General features: G+C 38.8%; 2 protein-coding genes and 1 long non-coding RNA gene across 7 annotated transcripts in view; 1 reads left to right on the top strand and 2 right to left on the bottom strand.

Moving 5' to 3' along the window:
* Positions 1-24446, top strand: part of LOC117239049 (neurexin-3-like) — a 308456-nt gene that overhangs the window by 215144 nt on the left and 68866 nt on the right. For all 5 annotated transcript variants that reach the window (XM_033504318.1, XM_033504315.1, XM_033504317.1 and 2 more), the window contains 2 exons: positions 3483-3805; positions 7502-7793. In XM_033504318.1, the coding sequence (XP_033360209.1) occupies positions 3483-3805; positions 7502-7793 (615 nt within the window). The remainder of the gene's footprint in view (positions 1-3482; positions 3806-7501; positions 7794-24446) is intronic.
* On the bottom strand, positions 9345-10677 carry LOC117239050. The gene is made up of 2 exons (XM_033504320.1): positions 9681-10677; positions 9345-9471 (listed from the first exon to the last, which is right to left on the bottom strand). Exons 1-2 carry the CDS (start codon positions 10058-10060, stop codon positions 9444-9446), a joined length of 408 nt encoding a protein of 135 aa, XP_033360211.1. The 5' UTR covers positions 10061-10677; the 3' UTR covers positions 9345-9443.
* On the bottom strand, positions 20738-21961 carry LOC117239052. The gene is made up of 2 exons (XR_004494339.1): positions 21720-21961; positions 20738-21185 (listed from the first exon to the last, which is right to left on the bottom strand). It is a non-coding gene; the product is annotated as an uncharacterized LOC117239052 (long non-coding RNA).

Below are 24446 nucleotides of genomic sequence, written 5' to 3'. Positions count from 1 at the left end.
GTAAACACGTAAAAATTTTATCTATTTAAAAATAAATATCGTAAGGCGAACGAAAGTTTCTCCTATGAATATTAAAAGACTTCTAAAGAGAAAAAGGAAATTCTCTTTTCCAACGTTAATATTCTTGCAATTACTTTTATGACAAGCTACTCTAAAGAAAAATGTTGGCTTAATTATCGTCTGGAAACATTATATTGGAATTCTTTAAAACTTCGTCAACCGTTCCGTTGCAAGTAAAAACATTAGCAGCATATTTAATCTTAAAACATTAAACGTAATTAAGAAAATTAGAAATGATACTTTCACGCGAGCTATATCGAAGTATTTCATAAGAAATGATTGAACGTGAAAAATTACGCTCGCGGATAAGAACAAGATCTCGCTGCAGATAAGAAAATCACGCCGCTGAAGGAAGTTGGATCACGACCGTGATCGTGATTCTGCGACCATTGTGATAAATCACTGTCGGTGATCTTGCACGCCATCTCTACCACCGATACGTTCAAAGTATCGAGATACTTTGGTCAGCCACTCTCCACTTTTTCATTTACATAATTACGGCAACGTGGCTATCTTGGTGAGCGAATTCGAATCGACAGCGCCGGCCAATTCAATATTCCGGTAATTTCCAAGTTGTTTCGCTTGCGATTCGATCAAGCGATAAGCATTCTGCGAGTTATAATCAAATTCTCGGCCTGAAGCGCCGGTTACACGTACAACTCGGTGGAATCGGCCGTTGCTCGGCGAAACTCGCCAGCGGCGCGTGCAAGTTTCGCGAAATTTCAGCGAACGTCGATTGCCGCAAAACTACCGCTGCTGTGATTAAAGCGTGTCTTGCGAGAAACTCTTTCATCCGTAAGCGGATTAGGCTAACACGGCGGCGTTGGTTTCCACGAATTTCCACGGATCGTTGTTTGATGTCAATTTACGATTCGATTAAACCGGTCGATCGGGTCACGATCGGCCCCCGTCGGTCGTTAGTCAGGGCGGCCCTTAACAGATCACAGCCAGCTGCCTGGCATTGTAATTTCGAACATGAGCTATGTCCTGTTTGCCGCTCGTCAACGTATATACATACTTCGATTCTGTGGATCGAGCGATTAAGGGGACGGCTTAACGACGAAGGCGTTTCAACGTGTCTCATTTTGCGGTTCTGATTATTCGCTCGTCGCGACAGCCTTTAGTCGGCCTGCAATTGCGAAGATCCAGATGGGTTTCGTGTTTGCGAGGTCAGAGTATATTTGTACATGCACAGAGCCGCGATTATTCCAGGCGAATGGCATTCCAAGTAGGCAAGAAGCGACAATTTAAAATAACGAATCGTATCGAGTGTTTTATTATTTCTGCGTTGCAGATAACACGGCCGAAGGAGGACGTAATTTTCTGTCGAGATAGCACGTTTCCAAATAGTTTTCTGCTTTGGTATTTTAATATGTTTGAATTACAAATAACCCAGGGAAATATAATACAGTGTTGTGTTAAGCTGAATCGTTTTCAAATAGTTTCATGTTTTAGTATTTTATCGTCTCCGGGTTTCTATTAGCGTTTCAGGTACTTTGCTAGTTCTAAACCAGAAATAACACAGGGAGGATAAACATAATTTTGCGCTAAGATGAATCGTTTTCAAATAATTTCCTGCGTTGGTATTTTATTTTCTCCGGGTTCCTATTAGCGTTTCAGGTACCTTGCTAGTTCTAAACCAGAAATAGCACAGGGAAGATATAATTTTGCGTTAAGATGAATCGTTTTCAAATAGTTTCATGTTTTGGTATTTTATCGTCTCCGGGTTTCTATTAGCGTTTCAGGTACTTTGCTAGTTCTAAACCAGAAATAACACAGGGAGGATATAATTTTGCGTTAAGATGAATCGTTTTCAAATAGTTTCATGTTTTGGTATTTTATCGTCTCCGGGTTTCTATTAGCGTTTCAGGTACTTTGCTAGTTCTAAACCAGAAATAACACAGGGAGGATAAACATAATTTTGCGCTAAGATGAATCGTTTTCAAATAATTTCCTGCGTTGGTATTTTATTGTCTCCGGGATTCTATTAGCATTTCAGGTACTTTGCTAGTTCTAAACCAGAAATAACACAGGGAGGATAAACATAATTTTGCGCTAAGATGAATCGTTTTCAAATAATTTCCTGCTTTGGTATTTTATTTTCTCCGGGTTTCTATTAGCGTTTCAGGTACTTTGCTGTTTCTAAACCAGAAATAACACATGGAAGATATAATTTTGCGTTAAGATAAATTATTTTCAAATAACTTTCTGTGTTAGTTAATAAAGTGATAAATATTGTTGACTTTTAAACATTGTATTTTTCATACGTTTGTGTTTGAAACATAAACTTCTCCATGATAGTTCAGTTATTAAATGAAACAATTCCTTTTTTTCGTATTTCGTATTTGCATTAAATGTTCCTGAAACAATGTTTGATTCCATTATAACAATATTGTCAGCTGCGCCAGAAATACTGATTTTTCAAACGTTGAAATCAAAGCTAGAATTAAAACAACCGTGCTAAATTGAATAAAACTGAAAGACACGTACGAAAGCTAGAATTTTAATACGAATTCAACTTTCCAATTATTTAGCATTTTGTCTAAAAAGCAAAATACAAAAAATTATTCGAGCATTGTTTATTTGATCTCAGCACAAAATACAATTTTACCCACTCTGATTATTAACTGTATTATATCTAAAATACACACAGCAATAAAATAGTTGAAATAATTCGTCGTGTCAAACTTTTAATTATTATCCTCATTACCAACAACTATTCGCCAAGCCTAATACGAACATCTACGTAAAATTGTCTAATAGGGTGAAACTTACCCCTTTCGCTTCTAGCTTCGCTGCGAGCTACGTTTCAAGGCAACTTTGGTAGATTTATTAGCAACGGCTGTCGATACTTACATCGCACTACTAATTTACAAAGTTCAGTGCATTGTGTCCGGGGACAATTAAGCTTAATGGCTTCGACTCCGGTAAGATGGTCGCAAAGAACAATGCGCCGATATCGAGTTTTCATTGTCCCTGGATAAGGACAATCCCAGGACCGGCTAATAATTAAAATAGTTCCCGTGTAACTCGCAGCCCGAGTTCCCTTCGACTCTAGCGATTCTGCTCTTCCTTTTTCCTTCGTTGCATGGCCAGATTCTTATTAATGATTTTCCCTTAATCTCAGTCCATTTTCTTATTTAACGTGGCCCGTGTTTAGAAACTCTGACACGTTTTATTCTTCGCCGAAGAAAGTGCAAACGATAAATCGAGGTGCTTGTCCCTCCGAAGAGAACGTCGAACGTGTAGAAATTTATCGAGGCGTCATTTTTGTATTTAAAAGACATTTGGATAAGAAGAAACGTTCAGACGATCGAACAGCATATTTTAAAATTAAGATCGTGTCACTGTTCGAGAAGAGTAATTTTTGAGATTTTGTAGTTCCTCAGAAATTCTGAAAAATTGTCCGCTCTGTTTGACAGCCGAAACGCAGCTTGGCAAGCAAAGCATTTTGGAATTCCGAACGCTGCACGTCGGTGGCTACTTGCACGCCGGTGAGGAAATCCCGCATTTCGTTGGTTTTCTCCAACAAATCTGGTTCAACGGCTACCCGTACCTGGAGATAGCGCGCAGTTCCGGCAATCATCAGGCTTCTCATCAAGGTGTAACACCGATCATCAGGGTCACGGGGAAATTCAGCAAAAGGAACCATCCAGTCCATTATCCGGTGACATTCACATCAAAGCACACGTTCGTCGGCTTGCCCGTGCTGAAAGCGTACGTGGAAACGAATATCTATTTCCAGGTAAACATTTTTCAATTTTTTTTTTCCTTATCTTTTTTCTTCTTTGAAAAATTAAAATTAAAAAGATTTGTAAAAATTAAAAATTAACAAAATTAAAAGCGACTGGGAAATTCTTTTATAAGAATTCCGTGTATCTGTGTGATCGAGATATTTTTCGGCACAATATTTTACACCCATTTTACAGTATTTTTAAATTGGTTTTTCATTAAAAATAGAAAACGACAGAGAGCTGTTTGTTTTTTCACGTGGACGAAATGTCACGAGAAAGAGAAGGTAGATAACTGGTAGGAAACAAACTCTTCGTTTACCAGATCCCAGAAGAAATGGTAATCCAGAAGGATATTTGTGCTATGTGATCGAGACATTTTTCAGCATGATCTTCTACGGTCATTGTTTGTAAATATTACCATCGGTATTTTTAAATTGGTTTTTCATTAAAAATAGAAAACGACAGAGAGCTGTTTGTTTTTTCACGTGGACGAGATGTCACGAGAAAGAGAAGGTAGATAGCTGGTAGGAAACACACTCTTCGTTTACCAGATCCCAGAAGAAATGGTAATCCAGAAGGATATTTGAGTCTTAACAAGCAGTTCGCCACCGAGTTTGCCAAGTTCAATTATGAAATCGACAGCTCGTCAGACATAGTTTGCTACTCATAGTTTTCTAGATGTAACTGCTACTGGTCGAAAGAGAAGTTCGATTAATGTTGGTATTCTCAGTCGCGATTATTATAATTCGGTAACGCGTATATGTAGATATGATTTTATTCCTAGAAATTATTTTGTTGCTTATTTTATTTTGTAGTTTCCTGTTGTTGTTTTGTTTCGCAGTATCATGACCGTTAGGTCACAGGTATTGCAAGGAGTAATGAACTCCGAGCAAAACAATGTCGCCGCTACTTTCCACCGTCAAACGCAGTCGAGTTCAAACTTTCCGACTGTCCCCCGACCAGTATAAATAAACAAACGAAATGACGAGCGAGGAAGTTCAGCGATCGCAGTATAAGCATACAGACGCATCAGACGTATATACGGAGTTTCTTGAGACTGCGCGTATTTATTTCGCGAAAGTTATTATACCTGGACTTGTGCTTTGTGTCAAATCAATTTTATAGACAATATATTTATCTTAAATAAATTGCTCACAAACAGCAATCTGTATTTCGTGATATCTGATAAGACGAATCCTCTACAATTTATTTCTGTAAAAGTCACTCGGAAATCAAAGCGTCTATAACTTTACTTTTTGAAGTTTGTTTAATTTTATCGTTGAACTTTGATCGATACATTGATTTTTCCTACTTTTTGCTTTCTGGGGATTTAGCAAATAAGCGGACCCACCTCCTCGCTGATTCAAATAAATTTCTTGTTTCTAATACGTTGCTGCACCTGAATGATATTTCCTCGTTATGCTATTGTTACATTAACCAGCTAACTGTTTTTGACGAGCATACTCGTCATGGAGAAATACAAATATCTTGTGTCATGACGAGTATACTCGTCATGCGTAAAAGATATAAGACAGTCGTTTGGTTACACGTTACTTGATTACTTTAATTCTACGTTATAATCTCCACACATACCCTGTGCTTGACGAGTATATTCGTCGTCGCTTACCTTTTGCCACACGTTTTAGGTACACACTTCCCAAAGTTTCCAGAGGACGCAACAGCTGACTGGTTAAAATGAAAGAACAAGGTGCAGCAACATACAAGGTGTCTGATTATTCCGCGCAAAATTCAACTTTAACAAAGTTTGAAAACGTCGAAGATGTTACTTGCACGCGAACGAAAGCGTTGCGAAGGTCAGTTGAAATATCTGGTGGGAAAAGTGGTTCGACCCATGTTGGGAAACTCGCGTGCCGTGGCTCAGGAGCCACAGAGGAAATGAAATGTCAACGGTGACGCGTCCCCACAAAAGGTTCGCCCAGTTAGATCCATCCTGGCCTGGATCGGTGCTCGGTGCTCACGAATCGATGCACAAACTCCGGATTAATCGTGGCACGTGTGACGCTGGCGCACGTAAAAACCCAATCATGCGCCGTTCTTCCGTGTCAAGTGACAGACAAGCTCTCCTCTGGCCGTCACCTTCGTAATTACGTCGACTGTAATCGACGAGCTTCTGCTGTTTTTCCATCGCCTCTCATACAACTTCCGGCTCGCTCGTTTAATTCCATCGACAGTTTTTCTCTTGAAAGAGAAGCGCGGCTTTGATAGTCGTGCAAAGAGAACGATCGATCTTCGCGATCGAACTTGTATCGTTGGAAGAACAGACGCCTGTTAATTAACCCTCCATCCGCGTAATTTTCGACCGATAATTTTTCATTTCTTCCACGTTTCTGTTTAGCCAGTTAGTTGTTCTTCGACGAGTATACTCGTCACGAAGAAATAGCAATGTTTTGTCTTGTGACGAGCATACTTGTTACGTGTAAAGGGTAGTTACAATTTGTTGTTTAAAAAATTGCAATTTAGTAATTGCAGTCTTTGACGAGTATATTCGTCACGAAGAAGTAGCAATATTTTGTCTTATGACGAGCATACTCGTTACGTGTAAAGGGTAGTTACAATTTGTTGTTTAAAATATTGCAATTTAGTAATTGCAGTCTTTGACGAGTATATTCGTCACGAAGAAATAACAATATTTTGTCTTATGACGAGCATACTCGTTACGTGTAAAGGGTAGTTACAATTTGTTGTTTAAAATATTGCAATTTAGTAATTGCAGTCTTTGACGAGTATATTCGTCACGAAGAAATAACAATATTTTGTCTTATGACGAGCATACTCGTTACGTGTAAAGGGTAGTTACAATTTGTTGTTTAAAATATTGCAATTTAGTAATTGCAGTCTTTGACGAGTATATTCGTCACGAAGAAATAACAATATTTTGTCTTATGACGAGCATACTCGTTACGTGTAAAGGGTAGTTACAATTTGTTGTTTAAAGAATTGCAATTTAGTAATTGCAGTCTTCGACGAGTATACTCGCTGTCGCTTACTTTCTGCGATGTTAGATATACACTTTTCAAAGTTTTCAAAGAGCTCGCGGCAACTGGTTAAAGATAGTAAGGTGACGTGCAATGATAAAAAGTATTGGATGTTGTAGAAGTTTGGAAGAATATTCGAGAATTTTGAGGATCTTTTGAAACACGAAAGCTTAAAAAGCATAGTATGAACATAAACGATACAGCGTACAGTGAAAATTAGGATCGCAGGCAGAGGGTTAACTCGTCGCCTGAACTCAGACTTAAGCAACATTTTATTGAAAATTTGATTGAAGAGAAAGATTCAACGACACCTTTGCTATTTTTATTTAAAACACATATAAGGAAAATACATCTATTTTATACTAAGAATCAGGTAAATCATTTAGAAACAATTCTTTATTTTAATTCACCTCGATATGAATTTCAATTTCAAATATTACACTTCGTACATTCTACAAACGTATCAGCAGGTTCAATTTCAACTTCTTCTCTTTTCATCTTCCACCTTCTTTCTTCAACAGCGCGCATTAAGTGGCGTACACACTGGCGCTTACTCATTTCTCATTTATACTTTACTTGCATTTCCCATCCAAAATTCTCATCCGCGATTTCCTTATCCGCAAGCTGGTGGTCGCAAATGCAGGGCCAGCAGCTACAAAGGGAAACTTACGTTTGTTTAAGTCGATTAACACGCTGTTTCTCGCCTTGCAGTTCAGAACACGCGAAGCGAACGGTCTAATTCTCTACAACGCCGGTCGAGAACGCGACTTCATCGCCGTGGAGCTGGTCAACGGACACATTCATTACGTGTTCGACCTGGGTGACGGCCCGGTCAGGGTCAGGGACACTTCCAGGTCTAGGCTGAACGACGGCAAATGGCACGCAGTGAGCATCGGAAGGCCGGCACCAAAAAGACACACGCTCGCTGTCGATGACCATGTGACAGCTGTCAATAGTCAGGGCAGCAACGAGAACCTCGACCTGGATGGAATCTTGTACATCGGTGAGTAATATCTTTTCAAATTCGCCATTTTCATTCGACAATTTCTCGAGTGGAATGTCGAATCTCTGTGGAAGAGCTTCGACATAAACATTCGCAGTAGGAAATTCGCAGGAATCTTGCACGCGAGTTTTCTCGCCTCTCAAATGTTATACAATACGATCACATACAATTTTCCATATATCTTTCGTCATATTTCGAGAAAACACGGCGCAACTTTAACGCGATTATTTTTACTATCGTTACATGTTTCTCAAGATATTCGTTTTTCCATCAGAAGATTGGACTTACCAGACACTAAGAAGCCCATTTGCTATTTTAACCAGGTAGCTTTTCTTGTACTCGTCACGCGTGAAAAGTAGTTGCAATTTGCTGTTTAAATTGCAATTTAGTAATCGCAGTCTTCGACGAGTATACTCGTCATCGCAGTCTTTGACGAGTATACTCGTTTAACGCATGAACATTTAATAATAATAATGTGATCATACATGTTCGAATTTGTCAGTTAAAACAACCATTTACCAGTTAGCTGCTGCGACCTGTTCGAGAAATGTAAGCGATGACGAGTATACTCGTCAATGACTGCGATTACTAAATTGCAATTATAATCATCGCAGTCTTTGACGAGTATACTCGTCATCGCTTACATTTCTCGAACAGGTCGCAGCAGCTAACTGGTAAATGGTTGTTTTAACTGACAAATCCGAACATGTATGATCACATTATTATTATTAAACGTTCATGCGTTAAACGAGTTCGAACATGGTACATTCATCTCTGCATTTGCCTCTAATTTTAGTAGAACTGCGCAGACTACGTTTCTAATTCGACCGGCATAAATCGCCATAGTGTCCAGCCTTATCACAATGCTAATGAAACGTTCGGTGCAGCACGCGTAACGCATTTATGCTCCTCTCTAACGGTAGACGTTGCAGCGCAAGTAACGAACCCAGTGGACATTTATGTCGTCTTTGGCACGCGTACACGTTGACGGAAAAAGCGAAGCCGACGTGATACCGCGTTATAAAACGCGGAAATCTAATTTATAGCCGGAGCTCTGCATGCTTCAAATATAAAACACGGCGAGCATTTATTCGAGCCGCGAAGTAAGAAACGTTGCTTAGTGATATATCGCTGACCTTCGACCAGGGTAAAAGCGTATCGGGATAGTTGGAAGGCGAAATATTACTTTATGAATCACGGTGAATTTCGAAAATCCCGTGAACGATAAATCGCGTGGTGGCAAAAGCGAAGAGGGATTCGCTCGGCCGATATATCGCGCCGCGAGATAAAGAGTCGAAAATCGATGAGTACCGCGCGTAATAACATCCATCAGACGCATTGGCGTATAAATAATACACCGATACCGTTGATACCTTCGAAAATCGCTTTATCTCGTCTCATTACGTCAGCATCACGTTGACGATCCTTCAGTCCGACCGAGATATCGATCCGAATCCGTGTAAGCGTGTAACAAGTGAGAGAAGAAGTTGGAAGAAAAGAACATCGAAGGTTCTCTTCTTATTATTATTTTTTTTCTTTTTTTTTTTTTTCTTTAAGAGAAAACTTTAAGTAGAAGAAAGAAACTCGTCGCTGGAGGATGGAATTTTCACGAGGCTCTACGTCTTCTGCGCTGTTTCTTGTCCAATGCGCTTATACATCGTTTTTAACCGGTATCACGCTGAAATTGGATAAAAATTTGGATGATCAGGCGAAAGGTACTCAAGAGAATCGCAGGCTGTTTGTAGAGAATACAAAATGCAGCTGTTTAATCAAGTACACGAGAAAGAAGATGCTCTTCACGACGCGGACAGAATATGGAAATACAGACGAATGATTGGAACGTTAGAAGAATAGGAAAATTTCGAGAAGATACAATGGAACACTCACAAGACGTCTCTGCACTTTCCCAAGTGATCCCTTCGCTGACCGGTGGGACACCTGAACCTGGCGCCTCGAATGATGTGCCTAGACCCGAGCTGCGTTTTCGGCTTAGCGCTTGTCGCTTTCTCATCCGCGTCCTGGTTTTCCGACTCGTCGGTGCTCCGCGAGATCGTATATTCCATGCTGCTCGACCAAGTCTTGTCCTCTGGCGTGTGACTCTTGAACAAGCGGAGCTCGATTTGCGGAGGTTGGCCAGAAGACACGACCCTCCACTTATCGGGCACCACATCGTCCAACGTGGTCAGTTTTGTCAACGTTGCTGACGATCGAGGTACGAGAAGAAGGAGGGAAATGCCGATGAAAAATTGCACGCCGGTCGGTCTCATTTTTCCTTTCCACCGAGACAATTCGATTGAAAACTCCGCTACTTTGAACGAACGTCTGACAATGTCGTCACTGATTATCACGCACCACTTTTCTCGCTACCTTGCGAGCTACAATCGACGATTACGTTGGCTGTCCAGCTATTTCGCAACACAGTCGTCCACGTGGAAAAACTCGGCGAGAAACTGACCGACAGATAGGAAACAACGAAAACAGAGGTCTTGTGCGACTGACCACTATTGAAATAAAAGGCGATCTGATCTGCAGAGCAGATTGTTGCGTGCAATTTAACTAGAAACGCATCCGGCGTCGTAACCACAATATTCCACCACAAGCGAGATTAGAATCATTAGCAGTTTTCGACCATCTCGACCGTCGTCTCGCTTTTTATTAACGACACTGACCAACGGTACGGCACGATAAACGACTGATAACAGTTGCCAGACGATAAACCGTTCGAGGAATTTTTATAATCACAAAATGCACGCGAGTATTTCCACAAGTTGCTGTTAATCATCGTTTTCCTGGAGATCCCCTGTAATTGGAAAATTCCAAACAAACGCCACGTGTGTGCGCGATCATTGGCGAAAGTTTCTGATATCGCGAACATCTTGTGAAAAAAGCCACTTTTATCAGAGTTGTTGTTATTCGCCTGGCAACTAAGTGATTGCGGAGTTTGTCATTGCCATCTAATGACCAAATCCGCAATCACTTAGTTGCCAACGCGACGTATCTTCTGTTACGTCGTATAAACGAGCCGATAAAATTATAGCAAAATGTCACGGTGAAATATACAGACAAGATACTAAATAAGATACAAATAACGTAGAAATAAGATATTTAAAAATGTACTTTATTTATACGAATGAGATTTCATTTATAGTATCTGGTTGTTTGAGTTGTGTTTTCCTGTTGCTTGAAGTACTTTCGTTACTCACCGCTTGATTACGTCAACCAGTCTTGCGTATTGCTTAATCGAAATTAATTGGAAAAACGATCACGGTACGACTAGGATTATTTAATGTATGTTTTATTTAGTGTTCATCAAAATAATCTGCGTTTTGCTTTACTTAACAGTGGGTTAATCTTCATCTCGGTCTCACGGCTAAGGAAGAGACTTGGTTTACAGTTTGCAGACTTTTAAAGCTTTTTGAGAATGTTTGCTATGTTTGTTACACGCTCATTTCATTCATTTCTTTTCTGATTCTGTTTACTGACCTACTAATTAAGTTTGTCACTGACTGTTACGCTTATGCCTCTGTCCATCTATCAATCTCAGTTTATGTTCTTCCAAACAATAAAAGACCTAAGATATTCTCTACGTTACACGTTCCTTGTAAAGAAAATTGGCCAACGAAAATGGAATCTGAAGGAATTTTGTATTTTATTCTTATACGGAAATCTTCGTCTCTGTTCAACGTGAATTTTTACAAAACAGTAAACTCGAGATATGTAATCTTCACAAATATGAAAGCGAAGCGATTCAATTATCCGACCGACGTGTATTAGCTCGGATATTCAAAGTTCCATGGTACACAAGCTGTAACCAGTTAGCTGTTTCCGACGAGTATACTCGTCGTGAAGAAATGGCAATATTTTGTGTGCGAAATAAGTTGCAACGAAATGACTGTTTTAGTTTTCATACGAGTTACTCGTCGTAACACAAAATATGGTCATTTCTTCACGACGAGTATACTCGTCACGCGTAAGAAAAATAAAACAGCCATTTCGCTGCAATTTCTACGCTATGACAGCCACGCGTACTCTGCATTTGACGAGTATACTCGTCATCGCTTACTTTTCGCCACACATTTTCCGCGCGCGCTTTTCAGACTTTTCGCAGAGGTCGCAACAGCCAACCGGTTGATCGAAACCGGCGTTTTACGGTTGAGAATGTTGGGAAACAGAACGGAAGAGCATTTTATAATCAGCGCGAAAACTGCGGACGAGCTATGGACAAATATTCCAAGTGCATCCGAGGGCAACCGAATGAACGTAAAATATTCGAAAAGACAAAGACAAAACTGTGAAACGAAACCGTAAAACAACTTCAAAGCGATGATAACTTTTTGTTCTTGACGGAGCGTGGTCGGGAAATAAAAGGAGCGTTTTACGCGTACGGTAACAAACTTGAACAAACTCGTGACTCCTCGCTATCGCTAGGAAACGACTTCACGCTGTTTACCAGTTGCTCGGAAGCATTGGAAATCGGGAAAAAAATGAAATTGATATGAGATTTTTTTTGTTTTGTAGTTGCATCTCGCATAAAAAATGAAAAATAAAAATCCGGAAGTAGCGTACACTCATAATCAACATTTCTGTTTACTTACTAATCTTTATTTACTAATCTTCTAATCGTGTTTTCCACGATTTTTTCAATTTCCTTGATGACATATCGTGGAAAATATTTTCCACGTGCACGCGCCGATTTTCATGATGAAACATCGCGTAAGCGTTGATCGCAGCTACCTGAGGCGCCTGCCTTTATCCTAAGGGACAGATCGTTCCTTTTATCCCAGCCATTTCGCGTAAATCGAATCTTTTTACGCGATGTTCGCGGACAAGCGATTTTTCCGAAAAATCCTTTCCACGACTTCTGCTTCCTTCGCATCTTTCGTCGATTAATAAATACTTAAAAAATAATAAAAAGGGTTAATTTCTCCCTTTAAAGCGCAAAACGAGCTGATAAATTGTTACGTGTAGCTGCAGCGAACGCCTGCGCGAATTTTCATCGCGATCGGCGTCATCATATAGAAAACTTGTAAACGATTAGCATGTGCAGCGCGAAGGAAACAAGCATTGGACGTATGTTGTTTTCAAAATGATTTATTTCGTCGTAGCTACAAACGTAAGAGAGAGGAGAATACTCGTAAGGTGAAAATTATCGCAAGTAGATCCACGATTTTTGTAGTTGGAAGCCGTTTTTAAGAACTCCACTGAAATGTGAAAAGAAAGTATGAAATTAATGTTACAAATTGCGAGGAAATTTTATGGAACTAGTGTTTGTTATACGCGTTGGACTAAAGTGTTTGTTATAAGAGTTGATCTAAAACGAGCGCAAAATGAATGAAATTAATTCGATACATTAAATGCTTTCGTTTGTTCTCCGCATTTCTTGGTACTTTTCTGTACTTTGCATATCCAACTATTTTTAATGAATGTCGTAACGTCATTCATTTATGTACGTAGATAAAAAACGATGCGTTTGAACTCAGTGTTATTATAATTATCAATATAATCAACGATCGGACAGTTTATTAAAAAACAAAGTATATAAAATATTGTTTTAAACGAAACATCCGAACAACGACTATCTCGTCTTGTTCTACTTGGCTGTTACTTTAAAACGTTTATACGTTTCAAACGATATTTTATATTCGAATAAATGTCTCGTGAAACAATTTTCAATTCTCTGCTGCCAAAGCTGTCTCGATCGGAGATGCCGGTGTCCGCAAGCTCGCAGACTTATCGCACTTAAGATCGTACTTAATGGAAATTCAAGCAATTTTCAAAGGAAATATCTTGGTAAAATAATTTTGTCGGATCGCACACAGCTCGAGTACACGTATGAAAGATGTTTCATTGGATACTTAACGTTGAAACTAGTCACCTTATTGCAGAGAGTTAAATAAAATACAAAATTATTCGCTCTAAACCTATTCACCTGCTCTAAACACGAAATAAAGCTAGTTCGTCTACGTCAAGTCCGAATCAAACGCAATAAAGCGATCGAACTTAGTTTTTATCTTTCGGTTCGAATAAACTTTACTTAATTGTAATCAACTAATTAACTAAACTTTATTCGAGCTCACTTTTCTTCTGTAATTTATCCAAAGCTGGCGTAAATGCTAGAATGTGTAACAGCATACTTACAAGGATGTCTCTGCACTTTCCCAAGTGATCCCTTTTCTGATGTTTGGGACATTTGAATAGAGGCGGATTGATTATATACCTAAAGTTGACTTCCTTGTCCGATCGCATCTTAATTCCCGGAGACGCCGATATATTTGGCTCGTTCATCGTCTCGCATTTCGATAACGTTAACGTCGTTGCCGACAGAATTATAAAAATGAAGAAACTACTGGTCCAAAATGGCATATCGCTGCACCAATTTCTCATTGTACTTAGAAAGTTGCTGAGACTCGTTGAACGCAGCTGTACTGAAAGAATATCCGGTGCAGTGATAACAAGCGATATCAGCGTTGCTAACGCGTTACCAAACGAAATGTAGAAGACGTAGGGAAATATAACTCGTATGAGACGTGCAAAATTGTACGATTGAAAATGAGAAGAAAATTAGAAAATCTGTCATATTTTTCAACGCATCGTCCGAGTGCCAGAGGTTTAAGTTTCAAGTAGCGAAAGACTCGCAGCTGAACAGAAGACTTACCGTGTAGTGCAAGAAGCGTTGCAAATATTTCGTCGACAGCGGGTTACCATAGGCAGAAAAATGAGGAAACCTACCTTGCAAGGTTCGCAAAATAATTTATAACGCCGCAAATCCCCTCTTCAACGTCTGTCGAACCACCTCCAGCCAGTTACTCAGACCAATTAGAAACTTGCATATAATGAAAATATAAAATGGAAGAAATAAAAAAGCAGTAGACTTATCGGCACCTATCTTCGGAACAATAAGTTGTAGCGTTTAGAAGAGACATATTTTCGCCTGATAAATCGAGTTTATGGTGTTCGCAGAGATATCAGTTAACTAGCGAGTTCGATCGCCGGGGAAATTTGTAAAAAGAGTGAACCGATTGATTGATCAGCTTTCCCGTTATCGCGCGGCTTAAAACGTTAGCAAACAGTTTGGAAAGGACTGAGATAAAAAATTACGCTTGTTCTTCAAGGCTACCTATTTACATCCTGAAAGGGTCTGCTCTCATAGAACTGATAATTAGTCGACAAAAATCACGGCAGAGATCATTTTCCTTTATCGTCGTTACGCGAGAAATAGCGCGATAATTCCGAACAATATAAAGTATGTAAAATTTTAATGAAATATTTTTAATACCTCACAACCAATCAATCAATCAATCAATCTCACAACCGTCGTGATATCGTTAATCATCGTCGTCGTGGGATATTTAATTGTTAAATCCATTACGATCGCCTCAGATGAGGCGAAGAATTTGTACGAAGATCGTGCAATAGGTGAACGAAAGAAAATTGCCAGAAACTGTAGACAAGTTGCTTATATTTCTCTGATGTTTTTAAAGAATACAAAGTTGAAGTAGCACGACGAATTTACGTGTAAGTTCGATGTTATTTACAGAATCTGCAAAACTCGGGATGTGTCCATACCGTACACTTTGATAAAATTTCTAAGAACATTTATAGCCACAAAAATTAAAAAACAAACCCGTCAGAAACTGTAGATAAATTGTTTATATTCCTGTGATGTTTTTAAAGAATACAAGATTAAAGTAGCACGATGCATTTGCCTATGCGTATACATTTCTTACGTGCAAGTTCGATGTTATTTACAGAATCTGCAAAACTCGGGATGTGTCCATACCGTACACTTTGATCAAATTTCTAAGAACATTTATAGGCAGAAAAATTTTTTAAACACAAAATGGTTAGAAATTCCTCTTGGTATTAATCGACGAACAAACAATTAGAAAATTTGTAGCAACTCGGCGTGTTCGCGAATCCGCAGATTAATCGTCGAAAGTAAAATAACCACGATTACGTCGAATATTCCAAATATAAAATTAACATCGTGAAATGTACTACAGGTAAGGTTTTCTGCATTTTCCCCGATGATCCTTCAGCGTACCTCTGGGACACTTGAAACCACGAAACAAACGAGACATACCGATTAGGTGCTTCTTTCGTCGAATCCAACGATCCTTCATTTTTCCGACCCGATTAGTTTTCTTCTTATAGGAATCTCCATTCTCCGACGATTGCACGTTATCGACGTCCGTTACCAAGGTATTCATCCTGTTCGTTCGATGCTGATCTTCCGCCGTGTAACGTTTGGCCGATCGATTTCTGATTTCTGACAGTGCAAATAATGGAGTGGCGTCCTCTTGCCGAGAGGAGTATTTTTCCAATTTATCGTCGATCGTGCGAGCAGTGGACGACGTTAGTGACAGTCGCGCGACAAGAAGAACGAAAAACGCAACGATCGGACACGATACGTGAAACGATCGATTCTTCATGATACTTTTTTGAGAGGTGGATCGATATAATCTTGGAATTTCTGCAAGATTTTTCTTGTAAATTCCGATCCACCGAACGATTCTTGCTGTTCTTCGCTATGTAGCCTTTGCGATCAATCGTCCTTAAATTAAAAGTCCACGAGCTATTTAACGAGATGCTTACGAGGCCCACGATACACAGCGCTGAATAGGAAAACAGCCGCGCGACTGATCACCGACGAATGAAGAAAGTAATTCGAGCGTTTCGCTTTTTTTATATTCAACTTCTAACCGCAATATTCCCGTGAGAAGGCAATTTTTATTTTTGCATGTACACGCAGTTTCCTCTTACTTTACTCGTTTGCCGAGTATTTTGAATTTCGTTTAATTTCAGCTTCGCTAACAGGATGTAGCGGTAAATGGGTGACGATAAGGGGAAAAAAAAAGAAGAGAAATGAAGAGAAATATGTTTTATGGTGCTAGTTACGGAATGAATTATACTTAGCTTACTTGAAAAATGAAAAACTCGGAAATAGTCAGATGTCAAGTTGAAAGTCTCCCGAGGTCGTATCGTCCATGGCAAAACATTTTTATTCGCCACGAGAATAATTGAGGCGATCATGTTAAACGATAGCTCGGCTTATGTAACACGGATAAATGTTTTTAAATTTATTTAAATTTGTTTAAATGTATTTAAATGGTTTTTAAATGTTTTTATATTTAACTCGTCAAATGTGCCGATGTGGCGTTAATCGGAAAGTACGCGAAGAAGGACGTGGATAAATAAATAAAAAGCTATTGGAAAATATGGCAGGGGACTCACCATATAGTTCTGCATCTTCCCAAATGATCTACTATGGAGCTACTATGTAACAGTTGTAACAATCGTCAAATTTGGGTATTTCGAGAATGTATTCGATCCTTATTTCCAGTCTCAACGTGAGATCTAAAGATCGACAAAGTTAGGAAGCTTCTTACGTGTGTTTTACGTGCTACCATTGAACGATACAATTCTTATGGTGTGTAAATGTTAGAGAAATTGTCGTGCATAAATTATCCACGTACTGCCGCTATCTTGTCTCAGGGAACCGTACGTTGACGATACGATAATCACGAGGAAGATACAAGCGATGGAAAATGACATGTCGATCGAGCTGTTGCGATCCGATCGAAAAGTGCGAGCCTAAAATGTGTGGCAGAAAGTAAACGACGACGAGTATATTCGTCGAACGCGTAGCACGTGTAGCTGTTATAGTGTGCAATTAAATTGCAATGAAACGACTGGTTTACTTTGCGATTAAATCAAAATACTAAATCGCAATTTAAACGGTAAATTGTAACTATTTTTCACGCATGACGAGTATACTCGTCGTAACGCGAAACATTGCCACTCCTTCGTCGAAAATACTCGAAAACGTTTGTATTTTACGATCAGGGCGATTTCAATTGCTGACATTCCGATCACGATAATGTCGTCTCTAATTGTTCCGCGCTATTTCTGTCACACTAACGTTAGTAACGCGATCGGTACTTACTATCGCGTTAGCGATACTACGAATTTCTAAGAAACCGACAGAAGTCTGTCTGGATAGTTGGAATTGCAAAAGAAGTTTCACCGGTTTACGATTACGCGAAAGATGATCCGATTGACGAAGCGAATGCGTTACCAGGTAGCTGAAATGAACAACGCACCTGACCTATAAACCGTATTTATTCTATGAGAAATGAGATTAGATTCGTAAACAGTTGGCTGTCCCTTTGCGCCGGCCTCCCGCATTCGCTTCGTTATTTTTCTAACGTTCGCCAACGGTATAACTCGATAAACAAGTGATAAAGATAGCGTTGGTAAATAATAAGCAAGTCGGCGTGTTTTCACAGTCGCAATGAAAAATCGCAGCTTCTCGCTCGCAGCGACTCGTTTGGGATTATCCTTCGTATCGCGTATTGATCATCGTACCAGCTTTTCCAGAATAATTCGCCACGACTATACCATTCGTCGATGTCGTAAAGAATCGCGTTCGCTTGTTTTGCGCGTCAACGACCAGCCATAAGCAGGTGGCGCAGATTCTTGGATTGAAATCGATTGGAATTTACGGCGAATGGCAAATTGAACGGAGGAGACGTCGAGTGTTTTGTATATTCCATTTATTCAAATTGAAACATGAAGCAGAATTCTTATAGCATATAAAATATAGCAAGTACATTCATCGCTTTGTCGAATCCAGTTCCTCTTGCTTCGAGTTTATCCGCTGGGCCCACTGGAACATAGAGAAATTCAGTAACAGCAGTTTAAGCGCAATTTTAATTAACTTGTGTTTTAATTTTCAGAGTTACTAATCGCTAACATTTGTTTCGTTCATCGGTTAATCGAATTATTATTCTAATGGTAGAATGTTTAATTGTTGGGGAGAAAAGTTATGCGAGTTAAATAAAAAACACTTGTCCTTCTACCAACTTTCAATATATTCGAAAAATAATCAATTCGATAAAAGTATGATTGAAACGAATGTAGTTACGATGCGCGAATGTTAATCGCAATAAAAATTAGAGCACGGAAAGAGTAAGAAAGTTATAAACGTTCGAACAGTGAACTTACGAGGGTACGCATCCCCTTGGACTCTTCACCTGACCAGGTGGACATCTCTTGCGCGGTACGATGATACTCCGTGCTTCCCCTAGTTGCATATTGTCGTCGACAGCCTCGGAATATGAAGAAACCACCAAAAGTTGGATAAGAACGATGACGAAGAGAACGTTGCTTAAACGAATTATTCCTCTGAACCAGTTTGCCATGGCGCTTCTTGCAAGTTGGCTCGAGCTTCTGAATTTGCAATAGCTGAAATATATTTGCCGTTTGACTTGATAATTTCAGTGACACTGAACCTGCCACGCTATGTCCAGAAAATTGCCAACAAATTAATTTCAATTGGACTAGTTTCAGTTCCTGAATATGTCACTGTAACTTCACTTACTGGTAGGAAGAAAGGAACCACGTTTTTGGAAATTGGAGTTCGACAAAAAATTACGTTCAGGAAGTGGAAATTCCAGTGACGAGATTTCCCTAGTCAGAGGGCTAAGGATCTTTGCTCTTTTTACATTTATGAAACTAGCGAAGCTTTCGTATGCAATTTTTGGACAAGAAAATAATCGAGACTGTGATAATCTGATTCATTTCTAAAGCGTGCAATGTAACGAGGAATGGAATTAAAGCTGAGAAACTAAAGTTTAAGCGTATACCTACCGATTGAGGATTCTCTGAGGCTCCAAGCAACTGTTTGATTGAACCTAGGCGAATTCCTATTTATAGATGGTTTTCCAACGCGCTATATCCGAGCTACGCGGAACAATCGCTCGTAAACAATTTTTCAATTCGAATCAGAGTCGTAAATTCGCGATTACCTTGATCGTTTGCTTGCGACAAACAGCGGCTCATATTAATATTCGAACACTCTTTAATGCAAAATAATTTTGGCATTAACGTTGCTGCGAGCTACAAAAGGTGAAAAATTGTGCGAATCGCAGCTTCTCGCCGCTTTCCGCCGTTCCCTGTGACAAATCTGAAAGATTTTTGTATCTTTCGACGATTGTCCGCTTCCGCACCGAACGATTTCGATTAAATCTTTAGCGTGTATATAGCAGACATAAATGCACAGAACGTACTGTTAAAATTTTCATTACGGAGTCAGATAAAATAGACGCGAAAAGCGACCTTCGCCATCTTTTTCGCGATTTTTTCGAAACTTCTTTCAACGTCGTCCAGTCGACTAACTGTAGCTTCTCAAAGAAACTCAGATCGTTTGACCTTACATTCAGAAATTTATTCTATTTCACAGAGTATCCTAATGTTAATGCGAGCCGCTGTATATTCACGCAATATGTCGCGTTTCCTCCAAGTGGCAAAGTCTTAAAATATTGGACAAATATTATGCGTGTTTACATCGACAGCGTTGTCAAATGCAGAAAAGTCATCTCGCATTCTGGACGATCGTTTAATTGAAAATCTTCGTATATTTCGTGACTGAAAAATTCTTTTCATTTTCGCTCACTGAAGCTTCCGAACGCTCTGTACCTTCGCTTTCATTGCGCATCTGCTCCGCGTAGATCTACTCGCGTTACGTTTCTCTGAAGCGAGAAAAGACGATTAACTATGACGATAGTTTGTTTAACGCTACAAAGGGAATTGACGAAACTTCCACGGATTTCGGTTGGTCGCAAAAATCGTTAGATGATCGTTAAGCAGACTTTCTGGTAGCAAAATGGTAAAAAGAAGTAAATTCCATACTCAAATATTGAAATTCTTCTCGGTCTGTCATGGATACGTTTGCGTGGCTTAGAATAATTGTAACTCGTTCCACACACTCTGTGTCTTATATTTCGATATAGTTGGAACCTAAGCTCGTATCAAAATATTTGTTGCTTTTGATATATCGTATATTCCAAGCACATTCATCTGTAAGTCAGTGAGGAGACTGAATTTGCGTAGTTGTAAAAATATTGTAAGTGGAGTTTATAACTAAATCGTAAGGAATTCAATGTTTGCGTTATCTCGTTTATTGCATTCTTTGTAATTCGATTGACAAGGAACGGGATTCTGAATACAGAAAATCAGTGAGCTAATAATCGACCAATTAGCAATCGACGTCCTTTGAATCTTGCAACGTCAGTGCTCCTCAAAATTCAAAGCGAAAGTCGATGATCAAAAAGAGGAGGACCAGGAACAAAGATATGCGTGTCAGTCATATAAATTTGAGGAATCTTAATGTTTCTTGCGACACAAGGTCGACTTTATAACTTTTCGAGAGCGGATTCTAGCAGCTGGACCAGTGACTGCAGCCTTGCGTGACATCATAGAAATCGCGTCAGGTTCAGAATTCGACGAAGTAACCAAAAATGACTGCACCAGCAGGAAGATGTAGAAAAGACCGATCGCGCGTGTTCCACTTATCAGCCAATTCATGATATTTTCCGGAAATTGATGCACCTGTTGAATGTAAATGCAATTCAAATTTATTATCTCTTAGCAAGATGCAAAAACGATGCGATTGGAGAAATTATCTCCAACTACGAGTTGAGAAACTGTCTGGAAAAATCACTCATCTGACAAAACAGCGAATTAGGTAAATTGGAAACATCTATGTTCGAATTGATAATTAAATCGTCTGAAAGTGTGCTATAGCGTATATTCATAGAATTAAGAATTAAGAAAGGCAGATCAATCTTAAACATAATACCATTCACTTCCAAGAAGGATAAGATGATATTTTTGAAAATTGCTGTTTTGTTAAACGAGCACGTAAATTGGAGCGAGTTAAATCATTTTTCCTAGTCGACAGATCGAAGAACTTTGTCCCTTTTATATTTGGAAAATGAACAAAAATATCAGCCGATCGATATTCTTTGCATTTGTACGTTAGGTTTGATGTTTCTCTTTCGGAAAGCTCATCAACTACTATTGCAATTCGTTCAAAAATAATCTAATTCGTTTTGTAAGTGGTCACAACGAATAGAATCGTACCTGTAAAATAGCACTGACGAAATGTTGACTACTAACTCGAGATTAACTAATTTTCAGTGGCAGGCTCAGAGCAACTGTTCGTTTCTATCTATACCAATTTCAATTTATAGGTGGTTTTCGGACACGTTGTATCCGAGCTACGCGAACCAGTCGCTGATAAACAATTTTCTTACCATGGACAACAGTCACGAATTCCAGATTGCACTAATCGCTTTCTCGCAAATACGTTCACGCAACTCGCTGCGATTTCTTCCACCCGATGGAATCTTAAAGCATTGCACAGACAGTCCCATTAATATAAAATGTTCCCTTTTGCGATATTGCTATCATATTGGAGTATTTGTAGAGTATTTTAATATCTTTAATATATTAATATGATAGGATATATACATATAATGTATGATAATATTTAATATATAATTTCAATACTTATTTATATTATATAACATAATATATAATATAATAATAATATAATATAATGTATGAAAATATATTTTAATGTATCTAAATACATTGAAATATATCTAAATATATTTAGTAATTAAAATGTATCTAATTAATATAATACAATGTATGAAAATATATTTTAATGTATTTAGATACATTCTAAATTATCCAATTATTAAATTAATCTGTTAAATATATCTAAATCATATCAAAATATATCGTGTGTTGTATAAATCGCTGGTACGAAACACGTGCTGCCTGTTTTTCCCAAATGCACTTGGAGATTCAAGCTCGAAGTTGCAAATATTTTTTAACCCTTCTTCTGTCCAAACATTTACCTCTTTTATGTAGCGTTCGCAACAAAATTCGAACTCTGGCAAATTGCGTAAATACATTGCAAGGAAGCGATTAGCGTAATCTCGAATTCGTGACCGCTGTCCGTGGTTTGAAAATCGTTTATCAGCGACTGCTTCGCGTAAATCGGATATAACGTGTCCAAGAATCGCCTATATATAAGTCGACATTCCTACAGTTACAATAGGACAGTTTTCGTCTCTCGCCTGTTAGTCTCAAGCATCGTTCCACATGTTGTCATTAATATTTTCCAGGTAGAACTCTGTTCATTATTGTACTGCAAGTCTTAGGAATGGATCTATTGGAACAATGAATGATACACGTGTTGAGGTTTATTAGACGTATGAACGGAGGAACGCGTGCATAAATTGTAAAGTAGAAAATATATTTTAATACAGAAGTTTAAGTGCAAGAAGCAATATAATTTGAGCTGGTGCCGATCCGCACGCTAACAGTGTTACCCTATATGACTGAAAACCCTGAAGCTGTCACGTAAAATTAGGCCTTAGGTTTCAAAGACAAGAAGGTTGAGCCGTAGCATAACTTTATATTCCTTTTCTATCGAACTTTATTAAATAACACAACTTTATAAGCACAGTTTACGCGACTGATCTGAGAGATGTCGACTGACGAGAGTTTGTAGTTTCAGTGCCGAAGTGGTTCTCGTATTATTACGGAGGAAAGCTCGGTGTGGCTGTGCCCCTTGAGCTAACAACGCGGATTCGTTGTTCACACTTTTCGTTGGGAAAATTGAGGCTAACGATCCGCGATGCCAATTGATTATAGCCCACGTTAATAAACGAAGATAGGAGGAGGAAGCCTCCTACGAACGTGGCTCGTAGGCGACACTGTTCATGGGGAAAATCAGTTTTTCCGTTAGGTAAATTCCCGCTTTTCCTCCGTAATTTGTACGAACGTATAATAAATCTAAGGACTGTTCCAAGGACCATTCATAAACCAATAACACTTACAGGGTTAATAAACTAAAATTTAAATTAAATTTAAATTGAATTTAAATTTTATATTAAATTTTATAATAAAATTTAAATTTAAATTTAAATGGAAACTAAGTTTAAGTATATGGTGCGTCCTTGAGGCTATTGAGGGTACGCGGTGAGTACTTGCACACGTCTGGCCTCTAATGTGGATTGACGTCACACTAGCGTGCGGATCTGGACCAGCTCAAAATTATATTCCTACTTGTACCTACACTTCTGTATTAACCCCCAACCTACGATTTACGTTCGTGAATTTTGAGCGGAAAACGTAAACAAGCTATTATACAGGGTGATTGGTAATTAGTGGTACTAGGGGAAAGGGGGTGAGTCTACGCGAAAAAAGAAGTCGAAAATATGGAATAAAAATTTTTTTTTTAATTTTTCCATCGAGACAACGATCTACAGTGAGATCCGTTATAACAAGACGCGATAAAGTGCACGCGTACCGACCGAAAATTCAAAGTCGATTTTCTCGAAAACAAAGCCTCGAACGAAAAATTGTTATTCTATATTTTCCACTTCTTTTTTCGCGTAGAATCACCCCCTTTCCGCTTTTACCACCAGTTACCAACCACCCTGTATATTATATTTGGCTCGATCATCGTACTACGGGCTATGCCCGTGGCTGTAGGTTAAGGGGTTAAAATATATTTTCCACTTTACAATTTACCCGCGCGTTTCCCTGTTTACACATCTAGTAACCTCAACAATTACATTCGATTGTACGACCATAAATATCCTCTCGTGGCTCTTTTAAATATTTCCGCGTATATTTAAACACGTCGATAAATTAAACAGGTAAATAAAACAAGTAAATTAAATAGGCTGATAAATCATGACACGTTAAATGCAACCTTTACTCCCTTTATTACGGACTACATATAGGTATATATATATAGTACAGATATATAGATATATATATATATAG

Source organism: Bombus vosnesenskii, unplaced genomic scaffold, assembly GCF_011952255.1.
Source record: "Bombus vosnesenskii isolate JDL3184/JDL3185 unplaced genomic scaffold, Bvos_JDL3184-5_v1.1 scf7180000013883, whole genome shotgun sequence".
Lineage (NCBI taxonomy): Eukaryota > Metazoa > Arthropoda > Insecta > Hymenoptera > Apidae > Bombus > Bombus vosnesenskii.
Note: the sequence above shows the minus strand (reverse complement) of the source record. Positions and strands in the feature narration are given on the sequence as shown.

Coding starts and splice junctions, on each gene's coding strand:
- LOC117239050 (XM_033504320.1), bottom strand. CDS start 10,060: ATGAGACCGACCGGCGTGCAATTTTTCATCGGCATTTCCCTCCTTCTT. Junction 9,472..9,680: donor GGAAAGTGCAGAGACGTCTT/GTGAGTGTTCCA, acceptor ATCCAATTTCAG/CGTGATACCGGTTAAAAACG.